This window comes from Pithys albifrons, chromosome 1 (assembly GCF_047495875.1).
Source record: "Pithys albifrons albifrons isolate INPA30051 chromosome 1, PitAlb_v1, whole genome shotgun sequence".
Taxonomy (NCBI): Eukaryota; Metazoa; Chordata; class Aves; order Passeriformes; family Thamnophilidae; genus Pithys; species Pithys albifrons.
In genome coordinates this window covers 65,852,591-65,869,081 of record NC_092458.1, presented here as the reverse complement: position 1 = coordinate 65,869,081, position 16,491 = coordinate 65,852,591, and the positions used below count along the sequence as shown (strand labels likewise).

Here is a 16,491-nt window from a genome sequence, read left to right as displayed (position 1 = left end):
GTTAGGTTTTGTGGTGTATATACATGTTATACATGGCCAAAAAATTACCCCAGCCCTCGAGGATTAAAGTCTCTAGGTACGCTGCAGAGGGCTGTGTTTTTGCAATCACAAGGAGTCATCGAGGTCCAGAGGGACTGATTTTTCTTGGTATTTAAATAAACGACTTCAGGGAAAGTCCTTACAGAGAGATCAGAGCGTCTCGGGAAGCTGGGGAACACCCAGGGGTACACCCCACACGGCCCGCGGACGAACCAGTGGACCCCCTGGGGGAAAGAGCCCGGTCGCAGAGGGGACCCGTCCGCCGTCCCGCCCCGCAGGCAGCAGCCCCGCAGGGCAGATGTGCCCAGCCCAGAGACCGCAGGGAGCCGGGAAGGGCTCCAGTGTGGCAGAGCCGCTGTGCAGCGGCACCGCAGCCGTGCTGCCCGGCTCATGCCAAGGACTGGGTTTGGGAGCGGTGCGGGAGAGCAGCGAGCCGGGGAACGCGCGGGTTAAAGGCACCATCCAAGCAGGGACGGAGGACGGGGACTACGGGGACCAATGGCTATGAATGTGGCACGAAGATGAGAAGTCAGAGCCGCCCCGGCTGAGAGCGAAGGCTCACTCTTGGATTTCAGCGCGTTTGGGGCTCTCGCTGCGAAGTTTCAAACCCCATCCCTGCCGTTCCTCTCACCGGCACGTCTCTGCGATGGCGCTGCTGGACGTGCCCTGCTGTGGGCAAGCCTTTGCCAGCCGGAGCAACCGACCCGTCTCTTCGGGAGAGGCCCGAGGCAGCGGGCGAGCAGCGGTGCGCCGGCGGGGCGGCGAGCGGGCAGCGCTCCGCGGGGCACGAAAGCGCCGCCGGCCCCGTCGCTCCGCACTCGCCGGGCAGCCGCAGCTGCCGCAGCCGTCCGCTCCGCGACACCGTCCCCTCCCCGCTCCCGGCTCCGCGCCGCCGGCCCCGGCAGCCCCCGGCAGCCCGGGACGAACTAGGTTGACAAGTCCCCTTGGCCGGCCCAGGCGTGCGGGGACGCGACATCCCTTTCTGACAGTGTCACCACCCGGGGCTTATCCTCCGGCTCCGCGCCAGGCTGGAGGCACTCCGGCGGGTGCGGTCCGGCGGGTCGCGGTCCTGCCAGGATGGGCAAATGCTGCTCCACGTGTTTCCCCCCCGTTCGGTGCGAGGACGAGACGGTACTTTTGCCTCTTTTTATCCTTTAGCGGAAGAAATGTACCCGTGATAGAGCCTGTGCTGCTGCTTCTCGCTGGCGTGTGCGCATCCCGGGCGGCGGAGAGGGGAGCGATGTTCGGGTTGTTTACAGTGTGGTGATCTCCCCTTCACCAGGGACAGGTCTAACGGTCGTTTTCTCATGCACTGCAGTGCCTTACATAAGTTTATCCTGCAGTCTAAATGTAAGGGTTGGATGCTCATGAAACAAGGAGGGACCTTTGGCATTTTCTGTAGCAACAGTCGGCTTGATATCTTGCTCTGCTTTTCATGCATTTTTAATAGCCATGTAGAGTACAAGTTATAAAGAAAACTTGCACAGAGTTTTAAAGTCTGAAGAGAGATTATTCAGCCTCTAGCTGTCCTAAGGTTTTACCTCTCTAACAATCCTCCTCTCTGACAGAGGATTGATCCTCCAATCTAGAAGTGAAACAAGAAAAACTGTTTTCTTATGTCTGGGTGAATCTAAATCAAACAAATTCCTGGGTCATGTAACAAATACCAGTGCAGAGGTAAGTACATAGCTACAGGCAGCAGGAAAATAGCATGTCAAAGAGAAGTTGTGGGACTCTTCAAACTCATAGTTTTTCCCAGTATTGTGGAAATTTGCCTCGATTTTAAGTGTGTACAGAAGAGTGAGAGAATGAATTTATGCATTTAATTTGCTTGATAGAAAATATCTTGGCAGAAACACATATTTGTGAAGTATATTCTGTTAGAGTTTGACTTTTTAAAATACTCATATACTCGGTGAAATGAAAAACTGGTAGTGTCTCCCTTATACCTAATAATATGTTCAAATATAGCTCGAGAAGTGCTACTAACTGAGTTAAGAAAAAATATGTGAGTTAATATAAAACTTGTCAAATTGCAGACACTGGGGGATATCTAGGTACTTGTAAACTTTAACCTAAACCTGAAGAGTGTTGTGAGGGAAGATTACCTGAGAACAAGCATGATTGAACAGCAATGTTAAAGCACTTCTTTTTTGAAGGAAGACTAGGTAATTTTGAACATCAGCTGCAGTGGGATTCAGCAAGTATAATCTGAAACATTTATTGGTACAAGAGAATTCCCAAAGTATATGATTCTCTTTCCAATTATTGTATAAGACCTTGCCACAGGGAAGTCTGAATAAAGCACAGCAGTGACTAAGCACCATTTGCAGGTCAGCATTTTTTTATATATATTTTTTGGAAACTGGATACAGAAAAGCTATTCTGGAGGAACAGTTTTAATAACAAGTGCCACAGAGCATCTGTGTGCAGTACATTTTTTAGTAGGTATTGCAGAGAACTGAAGAGTGTTTGTGGAGACAATGTATATACATTTGGATCTCAGAATATGAGCAAACATGGAAGCTGGCAGGGTGGAGAGACATGCCAATTTGGGAAGTTAACTTTCTAGATTTACTTCCTAGCCACAGTTGACTTCCTATGGGAGTCTGGGCAATTTTCTGACGTTCCTTGCCTGATTTGATCCATTTCCATTTCTGCGATGGATTTGCCATTACTTACGTATTGTTAAAAAGCACCTGGAGGTTTAATTAAATACAATTTCTAATTTATTAGTATCTCTCAGGTAGTTCATGATTCTCAGAGGAGAGAGACTCCAAGGCAAACCTCAACACTGCCCCCCCATCCCACAATTATTCCTGGTCCGAAGTAAAATCTTGACCTGTCTCCCTGACAATGCCTCCTCAAGGATACCTCCATGTCAGCTGAAACTCTCTGCAACTAAAGCAGAGCCTTTCATAGAATCAGTGAATCAGTACAGTTTGGGTTGGAAGGGACTTTTAAAGATCATCTAGTCCAAGACCACTGCAGTGGGCAGAGACATCTTCAATGATACTGGGTTACTCAGAGCTCTGTCCAGTCTCTGTCCCCAAGCCTTCATCACTACTTCTTTTCATAATCTGTTTGGACAACACCAGCATCTCACCCACCCTCACGTTCATATTGTGGCATCTTTTACCAAGTTCTTTTTCTAGGTGGTCACTTTTTTTTGAACTACATTGTAAACTTTTAGCCACTGTTACTTGATTGGATTCATTCAAGTTCCCTTCTTACATCTCCGGTGACCTGCCTGACTACATGCCGGGTTTTCTGGAGCTGCTTAGACATTGCACCAGTATAAGTCATGCCTCAGTCTACCCTCAGGGTGTTTTAAGTTGAATGAAGAATACACAAGTGCCATTTTCAGTGTCTGTTTCACTTACCGAAATGCAGTCCGACATCGAGCCTTTCACAGGAGAAATGTTGGGAGGTCTGAGAGTTATAAAGCTGATGATATGAAAAAAAGTTGCCACTGTGTCTTCTATTCAACAGAGCAGTAGTTTAAACACACATCAAAGGTATCATTCTACCTGTTCTGATCTATTCTATTCTATTCTATTCTATTCTATTCTATTCTATTCTATTCTATTCTATTCTATTTCACTCTACTCTACTCTACTCTACTCTACTCTTCTCTACTCTACTCTACTCTTCTCTACTCTATTCTTCTTTCTGTCTGAAGAGATGGGACATACTCCAGACATAAGACTCAATGATTTTGTTGTAGAGTTCAGGAATGAGGAAGAAGGTTTCCTTCATCTCTGTAATGAGTGTAATTTTATTTTTTAAAAATTACTTCAGTAACACAGTAATTCCTTGGGATGCAGCCAACACAAGATCTTTATCATAATTTTTCCGAGAAGTAATGAGACCCATCATTCATTAAGAGTACATGAAAAATAAATGGGACGTTTTAATTTGTACAAAACCCACTGTTTTGATTTCACATTTTGGCCAGAAAAAAATGAATTGCAAATCACATCCAAGTGATTTTTTTTCCTCGCTTGCCATTTAACTGTCGCACTGAAATGCTGGATGTTTGCACAATCTCCTTGCAGTGACTCTGACCTTTTCACCTACTGGAAACAGCTGGGTCATTTGTATGAACGCTGAACCTTTTTAAACCTAAGTGGGATTAGTTGTTCACCCTCAATAGCTCAACTCTTTGCAGTGGCCTAGTACAGAACCCCTACAAATCTCTTTTGACACCCTGAGTCTGTTAGACACAAAACTCCTGGGAGGGCAGCTGCATACCCTGTCTTCTCTTTCAAAGGCTTTGTTGAGATAAATATTAATGAAGACTGATTAACCCAATGGTACATCCTGTTAATTTGGTTTCTTATACATTTGTTTCAGAAAAGTTTTCCTCATGTGCTTGTGAATTTTCCAATTGCTTTGATGCTTTGACATTGGATATATATGAGCATTGAACCTGATAGCTTTACTTTCTGAAGTCAGATCCAGTTTTTCTCTACTGTAAGGTTTGGTTTCCTTAGCACTGGCATTCCCAGTTCCCTGGTTACACTGACAGTGGAGTGCTGGTTATCTCAGAGCCACTTTGATGATAAGAAGGAGGGGCTTTTTCATTTTGCATTACTGTTGTGTTTACTCTGTCGCAGGAACATGGGCAGTCTGAACCTATCATGTTACACTGACAAAGCAGGTTGCAATCACAGAAGATGCCAGGGATTTTTGTAAATTCACTGCGATCCAGGAAACCATGAGACTGATAGGATGATTAGCTGAAACTGCACCTTGCTTCTCTTGCAGAAAAGGAAGATGAGTACTTATGTACCGTTGCTCTCTAGAAGAACACTCTGAGAAAGAGGGACTACTTGTGGCCTTGGCACTGAGGGCAACCCTTGCACATCTGACCTCCCATGAAACATAAATATGAGGTCTCAAAGAGCAGACAGGACACTAACCAATATAAAATATAATGAAAGAATTATTGGCAGGGCAGTCCAATAACAGCAAAGGCACCTGAGCTATGTCAATACCAGCTGCTTGAGATAGATGCAAGAGCTGCTCTGTAAACCATGACCCCAGTGTGGTGGGAGGCAGAGATGAGGCCAGCTGTCCTGGGGGATTGGTGTCCATGCTGGAGCTTATGGGGTAGCATTTTTAAGTTGGCACCATGGCAATTCTCCACACTTTTGGAGAGTGCCCCACCACCAAGTGTCCTCAAGGGTAGGAAAAAGGGTAAGATAAAACATAATGTAAAAAACTGAGTCTGTAATATTTCTTATGGGAATCAAAATTCTAACCCCCCTTTTTTTTTCCTAGGATATGATTTTTTTACTTGTTTTTAATTTTCTTCATGTAAATAGTAACAATCACACTGAATTCTGCTTATCTGTAGGTTCTGGCAATGATTTGTGCAGAGCTCCCTTGCTTAAATGGCTTTTGTTTCAAATAGTGGGAGCTGGTAATTTGAGTGGGTGCTCCCCACCTGCAAGTCCCATAACCAGTATATTCCTGTGCACATGCCTTCAAGGGCACCAGTGCTGGCAATCTGTCAAGAACACTTCTTAAAATTACTCCACTGAGCTAAACAGACAGTATGGGCAGATGCAGTGGCATTCTCCAAAAGGGGAAACCTTATCTCTGTAAGGCTGCTGATTTGGGAATCTTTTTGAAGGTATCTGGTTTTGTTTGTTTGGGGGTTTTTTAACATACCAGCCTGTATTTATCTGGACCTTTTATTTTTTTTCATAACTTTTTTACTGATTAGGAAAAAAAATGGAAGTACAGAAAACTCCACATCGTTTTATTCTGAACCTAATGCAGTTGGTCATGACTGGACACTCTGCAGTCCTGGCACACAGCCCCATGTGCATTACTCAGCAGGGTATGGAGCTGACCGGAGGAGCCTGGCATTGCATTCCTGGTTTCTTCCCATAACTGAGTAAGAGAGGTGCCCCCATGATCTGGGTCTCCTCAGGCTATCAAGGCTCTCAAATCAGCTCAGTTTATCACTCTGTGTACAGCAAACTTTCTGGAAAGTGTGTCCCTTGGATCTGGTGGAAATCATCCCCAAAGGGCGACATGTAAAGGATTAATTTAAATTCCAGATTCCATTATTCTGGTACTACCAGAAATAAAGCTGTGTTGGTTCTCTTATCAGAGTTAAAAACTAGGTGCAGGAAAAATAAACAGAAAGATTAAGCTCTGAAATATTTCTTCCACTTTCATTTTTGTATAATGTAGAACTAATTTGCTATCCTATCTGCATGTATCCTACTACCAAACTAATTCCTTTTGTGTCCTAGATTTTTATTAGCCTTGCTTGCTTATTACTGAATGGTGTTGTTTCTAGGACTCCTTTTAATTCAGTTTATTACTGCACTACCTTTTCTTTTGAATATAATTTTTCTGTAGTGTCCTTTAAGGATTCTTGACCTTTTCTAACCTGGGATGTATTTATAGTAGCCTGATCTAGTTTTCCTAATGATTAGTGAACTTCCCAGCAGGATACATTATTTTGTCTTCTTCCTAATATGATTTGGGTTACATCCCAATTTAAAGTGCCCATATGACTGAACGATTATGTTGGGATTTATTATAGTTAAACAAACTACAATAGATTTTCCTAAGAATTTTCTTGGTCAGTTTGCACAACACTCATCAGGTATCTGCTGTCAGTCCTTTCATTTTATTAATAACACCTTAGCATTGCTAATGTAAATATGTTTTAATTTTCCCTTTGCCAACTCATGCACTTTAAGTCCTTAAGTATTCAGGTATCTTTTGAGACTAGTCAAGGAAAAGAGTCCTTTTTCTTTACAGATAATAAAATCACAGGAATAAATGTGGAAATAGGCATGAATATCAGATTACTAGTGCTGTCTGTGTGGGTATGCTCACTATGCCTAGAATGGTGTGAGTACAGTTTCTGCTCTTCAAATTTGACTGTGTGACCATATTATTATGTTTGGAGGTGGTTAAATAGAGGCATAAATAGATTAAAGTCTTCTAACAGAATTAATAAGTCAAACTTGAACATGTAGTGCAACCATAGGTGGTACACAGATTGACCACAAAATGCTATAAAAATACAAATCTCTTTTTAGACATAGGAGAGTAAATAGAATATTCTGTGCTGTCATGTAGATGTGCATGTGTGTAGATGTATTCATAGGTGTACAAGACATTTGTAGCCAGTGAGTTGTGGTTCCTAAGCTTGATTTAAAAACTGAATGAATTCATTATAATCCCACTCCCCTCCCCTAAAAAAAAGAAAAAAAACCTCCAAGGAATCAATCTAATCTGCTTTACTAAATGAACATGTGAAAGTGCTTACTGGGATAAACCTGGGGACTATACATGCTTCTCTCTTTTTTTTTCTTAAACAGAATGAAAATGCCCTTGTGAAAATAAAAGAGTTAGGAGTCGAGCTTGCAAAGATCAGAGATGAAGTTGGTAAGTAGCACAAGAAAAGTAACAACAAAATTATTTTCTCACTTTACACAAAATAAGTTATTATTACTACTTGTGACTTGATCCTGGGGAACCTGCATGCATGTGATGAAGTGTCTTCTGAAGCCTACTGGCCAGAGGTCTTGTGGCTTTGCAGAGAGCTGCGATTTTACCTCTTTGCTATGGAGATAGCTCCATCACTGCACACACTGGAGCTAGTTGTGCATCATCTTTACTAGAGAAATCGTTCTTCATAAATCCATAGCCTCCATTCTCAAACTCCACCACTGCCAAGGAGAAAGTTTAGTGATGAGAAGTGGGAACTTGGGAACATTGCAGTGCATGGTGCCTGGAAATTCATCACTCACTTAAAAACTTTTGCATGTTTTGCAGTTCAGGTACAAACTGAAGGACAAAACTTGCTTATTAATATCTCTAAGTTTTCTTCCTCGTTGAGATATGAAGAGCTACATGTCTCATTTGGTCTGTGTGTTCCCTGTGTATCTGCATGCACTACTTTTCCTTTTGGTTTCTGATCTAGACAGGGCAGACAGGGAGCATGTAAAGATACTGCAACCCCTGAGAGAGAAGGTGGGCTTTTGCTCTGGCTTCAGTCAACGGGCTGAGATTTTTTGGGCTTAAGCCTCCTCAGAATGAGTGTGATGTAGGGTTCATCTGCCACAGGGCAAATGAAGAGGAGGATCACTGGGGCAAGGGACACCCTGAGTATCGAAATGTGTTGGAACCACTGATGACTGGAGTTATGAATGGGGTGGAACTCTCAGCTTTCTCTTCATGTGGGAGCCCAGTTTTTGTATCACACATTAAGCACAGAGTGTGCCATGTGGCCAGAGGGTGACTTGGCTGGCAAAGGGAGGCTCAGGCCAAACCCCTGGTGGAACTGCAGATCCTCCCTGTGCTTCATCTTCACCTCACCTATGACAACCCATTTCACAAAAGCTGAGTACAGCCCTTTTCTTAAGCTTAATAACTTGTGATCCCTGCTGTGCCCCTCTGAAATTATTTGGCTGATTGTCATTTCGTAGAGAACTTTTTTGTCTCCACAGCCAGTGTATACTGCAGGAATGTCACAACAGTGTTTCCAGTTATTCCCTCATGCCTGCCTTCCTCCATCCTCTGATCACCACAACTCTCAAAGAGAAGTTGTTGCCATTGGTACATTCTTAGGCAGGGCATATCTGAAGCTCTCTGTTCAATACCCACTTCTCATTTGAAAGTCCTACCTCAATCTAACAGGTTGGGTTTGCTCATTTCAGTGCTTTTTTCAGTGGCAGTGACATGGGAAGGAAAGAGAGGTTCAATGCTAGAGATGAAGAGTTCTGCTTCCATTTACATCATGTTTGTACAGCTGAAATGAATACAAATCCCTGGTGTTTTTTCTGGAGAATGTTGCCAAGGATATAAGTAAGTTCCTGCCTGTTTGGGGATCACAGAGCAGCATGTTCAGTAAGAGATCACTGCACTGCCTGGCCTTTGCCATTGCCCTTGAGCATGCAGCAACAGACACCGCCTCTGCCCAAAACTGGATTGTGGTGCTGTATGTGGAGACAGTTTTGGTAAGAACCCCAGATACTCCAGAAAAGCAGGCTGAGCTGTACTGCTTCAGAAAGGAGTTCACCTGTAGGCATGTATGGGCTCTCTTTCTCAGAAAGGGGAAAGGTGGTGTGAGATAGTCCTTTCCTCAATGGTCCTGTGGTCATGTGCATTGGAGAGGAGCCATTACAGGCCATCTCTTCCTAAGCAAGCCACCAATCTGGGAGACACCAAGATGCTGAGTAGGGGCTGTTTAGAAGTGACATGGGTGTCTGGCCATCTGCTTGGTGAATCCTCTCTATACAACCCTGAGATGCAACATGGCCAGGCTGAAGGACTCCCAGAAGGGATGAACAAAAAGATGAACATGTGCAGGTATTGCACTTCAGCAGAATGTGAAAAAATTCATCAGCAGTACAAATCCTAGTAAATATCCATACACATGGAGGGTAAATGTCTGTTTTTTAGTGTAAGCCAAAAATTTCTGGACAGTCTGTTTTTCTTTGGTATAAGATTATAAAATTAAGTTTTGTGAAACAAGCAATGTTTTAAATCTATGGATGAGGTGAAAGGCAAATGACATGTGCATGAGAGCTTTTTTCATCAGTGCAGGTCTTTGCTGTCTCTAAAGTAGTTCATGCTGGGGCTGTGGATGCTACTAGAGACATGCAACCCACCTGTTCTATAGGAGGGTTATTTTGCCCTCACTCTCAGATGAATCTGTATGTTGGACAGTATTGTACAAGATTTATGCTAATAAATTGATAACAGCAATCATAGGTGATTCTATGAAGAAATACAGGGAAAATCTACAGAGCATGGAATTTTGACTATGACTGAGTTTAGTTCTGACTTGTCCCCATCACTTTGATAAGTAGTCACTCATTAATTTAAAAGTAACCAGTCCAGTTAAACAGCATGGGTGTTGGCCAGAAATTCCTGGTTCCTCATGTATAAATTCACCATGTCAGATTCACTGATGCAAATGCCTGAATGAATCAATAAATCGAGGCTGGAGTAGCCAGGGCAGTGTGTCCAACATTTAGTTATTTAGGCAATAGCTGTAATTCAGTTACAATTTAGATGCTGAATGTGCTTGGGTTTGAAAGCACAGAGTCTTAGTTAACTTCAACAGAACTGCAGTATTCTGTGATACAAAGCAATGAAGTTGCAAGAGAGAATAGACTGTTCAGAAAAGTCAGAATATAAATTTAAGGAAAATTCTTTTGGTAAGTATTGTTGAAACAATAGCAGGGATGGGGCATGTGTAAAATAGCTTAGGGAGACCTGCAACCTTCTGGAGACAGTCAAAATGTTTAGATTCTGAAAACGCTGTCCACTTTTACCCCCAGCACTGAATGTATCACACCTCGTCTGAAACTAGCATGGGTGAAATAGGAAAGTGATTCTCCCTTTCCAGTCCTGGGAAGGAATCTGGCCTCTATAAACGCTGAGGGACTTGTTATTTTAAGCAATAAGATTTGCTCATGTATTTTGCTAGAAATAGCAAGGCTAGAAAAACATGACAAGCAGTCATTTTACAGTCAGGGCACTGATCTTTATAAATTATGAATGCAAGCACTTTTCAGCTGCAACACTGAATCTCTTGAAATAAAGAGGTTTTGAAGAGAGGCTGTTTTCCTTCAAACTAATGGAAATTAAATGTCAGAATTACCTACTTCTTTGCTGCAGACCAGTGGCATGTGAAGTGAGTTGAGAGGAGATATGGAGATGCATAAAAAAACTAAATGGAGAGAAGACAATCAGATATGAAGTTTAAAATTTGTATTATCTGTATTCACAAGAGTTTGGAAATCAAAGCCTATGTGCCATTTCCTCCTGGATATGCCTTCCAGTCAGAGGACCCTTAACCTGAGTGTGCTGGCTGTGATTTGCCTGCGAATCTGGGGCCAAGGGTCAGGAAGAAAAGAGTCTAAACGGCGAAGAGCCCATTTCTCATGTCAGAAGAAAACAGTCCCTCTGTGGGGCCAGAAGACACCAGCACCCCAGTTCCCACAATAGTTACCCTCCTGAATGCGAAGTGCCAGGACTTGGGAAATTGGATTGCAGCTCAGATGGAGTGTGGTGGTGGGGAGATCAGTCCAGCCGTAACATCTACCTTTTTCTCACCTTCCCAGCCCAGGCTGAAAAGGATTTTGCTCATCTGTTGTGCACTGTAAAAGTCACTTGTTGCTAAGGGAGTAGAGGGGCAACAGTAGCTGTCTCATTTAACCAGCACACTGTCATCCCAGGAAATGCCATGTTATGTCAGAGTCATTTTCAGCCTGCAAGCAGCAATGGAAATACCTAGAGAGAAGGAAAAAGAAAACCAGTGTGTAACTCTGCGTGATAGCAGCCAATAGTAGTTTTGCTTTGTTTGTCTTGTTCCATGTCAGTAATACACTCATGTAACTTTTCTTAGTGATTTTTTCTTTTTCTATAATAGTAGCTCACTTTAGCAACATCCTTATCCTGATGCTTGAAAGCTAAATTCACTGTTTTACAGCAACATTAGCTGGTCTTCTGTTCAGGCATCTGTTTTGGGGTCTCTGCTGAAGAGACACAGCTGTTTCACCAGAACCACACCCTGACATCACAGCTGATTCAAGGTCGACTCCAGCAAGGTACATTCTCTCATGCTGTTTCCTGCTCCCCATGCGGGTAGGAGAGCTGCAGACCCTTGGGCTGCATGGGTTTTACCTTCTGCTACAGCTGTCCCAGTAGATCCAGGTCCACAGATCCATCTCCATGCTAACAACAGTGTTAGTGTTTCCTCGCCACTTCAGTCCTTGGCCTTATTTGTCTTAGTCTGCAACTTATTGTAAGGATCATTCCTTTGCATTAGAGGTGTATTGTATTCAGTACAGGGCAAATTTTGCTGGGCCATGGCCTCATTTTCTGTCTCCAATAGGATTGTTTGGTGTGTGGGGAATGTGCCATGCAAGCACACTTTCCCTGCTTTCCTCTTCTCTCCATTTTACACCTGCGTCAGAGTTTGATTTGTGAATAGTCTTGTGTTTCAGGTTACAGGAAGTGTTTCAGATGAACTTTCTTCTGGTTAGAGCACATTCTTTCATTGCCCAGTCCTTCCTATATGCTGGATAATCTCATTAGAGAGGCTGGAGAGAGCTGAGGTTCATTACAGCTCCAATTTAAAGCTTGAGTAAGTTTGAATTCTACTGAAGATAAAGCTACAAGCATAACCCCTCCTGCTCTGTGATCACTTTACATGCCAAAGAAAATACAAAAAGCAAAAAAGAGGGTTTAGAGCTGTAATCTAGACTGCCAGGAGACAAGATATTCCAGCTAATGACCATATAAAATATAAATTGTGCCATTCCATTTTGGGTATGAGGCAGGTGGGAAAGCTTTCTATGTGCTGCTGCTGAGGTGCTAAGCTCACTGGTTCACTTTCTTTCTGTAAGGAGCAGAGAACTTCAAAGGGACACAGAGCTCAGGACATCGGGATCAGAACAGGGCCCCAGTAGTGTTTTTCTGCCTGGACATACTGAGCAAATCTGGATATTGGTGTCCAGTAAGTGCGGATAAGAGCTTTAAACAGGGTGAAAAATAGCTATGTGGGGAAGGGAATGGTTAGCTTGGATGCCCAAACTATGTTGCATGGGTGCATCTAACATGAGCTGTGGGGACAGCAGTGGTGACTTGGACAAACTTGCTATCCTGGAAAAACTGAGCACAGTCTGACACCATAGTAGAAGGAGACAGGAAAACACATGGGGTGCCAGATACTGAGCAAATATATGGTCATAGGATAAATATGGTTTTGAAGCATTCAGCAGGCAGACAGCTGCTTCCAACCCTCTTGTTTGCATACAGGTCTGTGCATGGCAGGTGCATTTTGAATGGCAAAGGAAAGATAACTATACAGACAGTTTGTTCAAAAGCTGATCATCTTTTGAAATTTGCTATGGGTCTGAACCAGAAAGATCTAGAAACCCATCTCTCCTTCTCTAGTGTTCTGAATGTTATGGACATGATGATTTTAATCTTCTTACCTGTTGGATCTTTACAAGTGAGTAAATTTGCTCTCTAAATATAGTCTGGCTGATCTTGTCCAACTTGAATCAGTTTTTCAGTATGTGGATTTATTGCAAGTGTTCTTCAGCAAAGCAAAAGGCTGAGGACAGTGTTTGTGACACTGCTTTCCTGAGTCCTGGGAAACAATATAGGTGAGGAAGCAAATGAGGAAATGGACTGATTATCCTTGACTTGATGGAACTGTTGGAAAACAGTTGTAGATATGGTTGTAAATTCTGAGACATAGTCACTGGATTAGTTTACTAGAGTAAAAATTTCACATTTTCTGATTTCCTTCAGTATCAGTCTTTCATTTTTGCTCTCTGTTTCCATTAAGCACACAGGGGAATTGTTTATTTTAAGCAAGTGTGCATTAATGGATTTGAGTGGTCGTTACTGGATCTGGTGCAAAAGACAGGTTTATGGGGTGAGCAACTTCTAACAGCTGGAAAATGGAAAGTATGAGATGCAATCCCTCTCCTAGTCAACTTGTCAATTACATCCCTTGCATAACAGGCACAGGATGCTCCTCAAGAGCCCAGGCAGCTTCTGCCTTCACTGGAAGCAGGGACTTAGCCAAGACAGTGTCTTGAGAGAAGGAAATAAGAAAAATCTTATATCCCGGTTGACAGGCTTTGTGTCAACTGATTGTCTCACATGTTGTTTCTTACATCCAAGACAAACTGAAAACCCCAAAGCCTCAGTTTGTGGATCTAAGACTGTGCTAGCTAGGAGGGGACAATCAGTCGCCCTGCAGGTCTGTGAAGTTCCATGTTTTATTTATTATTAATGCTATTGTTGGTATTATTTTTCAGATTCCAGTTTTGCATACGCTGACAGTGCCTCTACTTAAACAAATGCATGTGTGCATGTGTGTATGTGTGTGAGAGGGAGAGCAGAACAGAGAGAAGCAGCAGCCAGAAGTTGTTGCTGGCTGAGATTCATGGAAGTTCCAGAGTCGGCGAGAACCACTGTGCTCAGTGCTGTACAAACAAGTCCAGTTCCACTGTTTGGTCCCAGGCAGTTCAGAGCCTGACTGCATGGTCTTGTCTCCCTAGCCCTCAACACAGCAAGATGGAAGAAACTACTGAGCGAGAAGGAGGAGCTGGAGAGGCGCTTCGAGGAGGAGGGGGAGCAGCTCCGCAGGCAGCAGCAGGAGGAGATGCAGGCACTGGAGCAGCGGCTGCAGAAGGAGTACAACACCAAGAAGGAGAGCCTGCAGGAGCAGCACAGGCTGCAGCTGGAGCAAGCCAAATTGCAGCATCAGGATCAGGTCAGTCTCCACCTGTGACCTTTGAAGAGTAGTCCATGCTGGTACTGAGTGGGTTCAGGTCATGAAATATATTGAACATTCCAACATGAAGACACAACTGGAACATTTATTCATTACTATCTTTACTGCTGCTTCTCCCTATTGGTTCTGCTGTTATTTCTACATAGTAGTCTATTACATTGTCATGTCTTTTCTTCACATGCTTCCTGGTGTTTTACAGTAAAAATATTTAGAGTACCAATGCTGCCTCCACATCCTTGCTCCTCAACCCACCTATTTTAGTCAATTTATGTGAAGCCAACTTAACAAGAACACCTGCACAACACAGGAAAGGCCAGCAGAGCCATGCCCATTATTATTTGCAATGCTAGTTGAAGGGCAATATGGTGAAGTGATAGTACCCATGTAACACATGCAACATAAACATCAAGGACATGATACACTCCAGGTCCCCTGCTCCATCATCCAGTCTAATCTCTTGGTCTGTATATCCCAAGTGTTTCTTCTTCTTGCTTTGCTTTCAGTATCTAGGTAGGAATGCTCTCACAAGCAGCTACTTTTGTCTTATTTTTAACAGCTGAAGTGAACAAACACCTATAGGCACCTCTCACGTGGCGGCAGAACATCCTGGACTGGATTATGGCAAAAATGCCTTTACCTGGTCTTTTTTCATTTTGTCTGCAGTGAGCAGTGGATACAGCTCCGATCTTTTCAGCAACAACTCTTACCTACTACCCAACACTACAGGTCCTGAGGGCCTTTCTGTCACATGTATCTGTTGCACTGGTTTGATTCTTCAGTGTGAGCATGTGAAGGACTCCTCTGGATTTTACCTATTTTAATTGCTGGGCCCGATGATTGGTATTTATTTGCAGGCTTTTAACATGCAACATAAAGGCTTTATGCAACCGGGCTGTTTTGTCCCAGACAAACTACCTGTTTCAATTAGTACCTTGATTTTCCAAGAGGTATTAGAAGGTGCTATCAAATTTTTTTTTCATGTCCTAAACCAGATTTTTCAAAGTATTTATCCATAAATGGTTAGAAGCTGTGCTGAGCCATGTCTTTTTGTTCTCATTTCAGTTTATGCAAGTTGTTTTTCTTGGAATGCCCCTCAAATTTTCTGCTTTTTTTTCCTGGTATGAAAGAGGGGTTACATTCCCAAAAGCCTTGACAATTTTCTTCCTTTCACTGTGTCAGTGTGTCAGTCTGTCTGGTAGAAAATATTGGCTCTAGCTGCAAGTTAATTTTTTTTCTGAGATAATCTATAGCTGGGCTCTGCTACTCTGAGTGTTTCTATAAGCTCACAGGACCACAGTAACAGATGTTGGTTCTTCTCCTCTCAAGCTGACCAGTGCAAGGAAGGGTGATACAAGTCGTTGTAGGACTTGACTAGAAGTATGCTTATTTTTCTCATGTTTCAAATACTGTGACTGTATACATCATCACATATAAGCAGTGGAAACACATCTTTCCCTCTGCAGGGCAGATAGTTCTCTGTCCTCCAGCCCTTTGATTTGCTCCATGTTCCCTGATTACTGAAGATAATACAAACATTCCTCTCCATTGCTTTGAAAGTGCTGCTATGGCCCTAGTATCTTGGAGTTTTAGCCCATATTTTCCATTCATAGTTCAATTACCATGATGAATTTCAGTAGGTATTGCCACCTAAGGAATTTTTAACATTTTGCTTTCTTATGTACCTCTTTATCACCATTAAGTTAAAAGAAGAAAAGTACTATCAGCAGTAACTACACTCTGCCATTCAAGGCATCAACATGCCCGTTTTGTACTGAATAAAACTGGCCCTGGTGCTGGAAATGTCATGCTCAGTAGACCCCTTTACTTTTTCCAGCTCACTGGAGCTCTCTAGTAGTGGCTTATCAGTGTGCCAGCGTATGTTTAATCATGTCCATATCTCCATTCACTGCTGTTGGAACAGGTGGAAGATATCACATCTGTACATGAAGCTGCAATGTTGCAGTTGGAAAATAACCACATAGTCGCCATTACAGTACTGCAGGATGAGAATGACTGCAAGATTCAAGGTAAGCCAGAGACAACCTAACAGCTACACAGCTACACCAGAGCAGGAATTAACAGTGTAGTGACACTGTGCAAGCCTGAATTTTCTTCCTCCAGAGCAGATGACACACAAAATTTGTGTT

The 16,491-nt window shown here is 43.1% G+C and overlaps 1 protein-coding gene across 4 annotated transcripts in view; it reads left to right on the top strand.

Annotated features, from left to right (window-relative positions):
- Nucleotides 1-16,491, top strand: part of MTUS2 (microtubule associated scaffold protein 2) — a 291,758-nt gene that overhangs the window by 253,632 nt on the left and 21,635 nt on the right. For all 4 annotated transcript variants that reach the window (XM_071553224.1, XM_071553242.1, XM_071553213.1 and 1 more), the window contains exons 8-10: nt 7,395-7,461; nt 14,109-14,323; nt 16,266-16,371. In XM_071553224.1, coding sequence (XP_071409325.1) covers nt 7,395-7,461; nt 14,109-14,323; nt 16,266-16,371 — 388 coding nt within the window. The remainder of the gene's footprint in view (nt 1-7,394; nt 7,462-14,108; nt 14,324-16,265; nt 16,372-16,491) is intronic.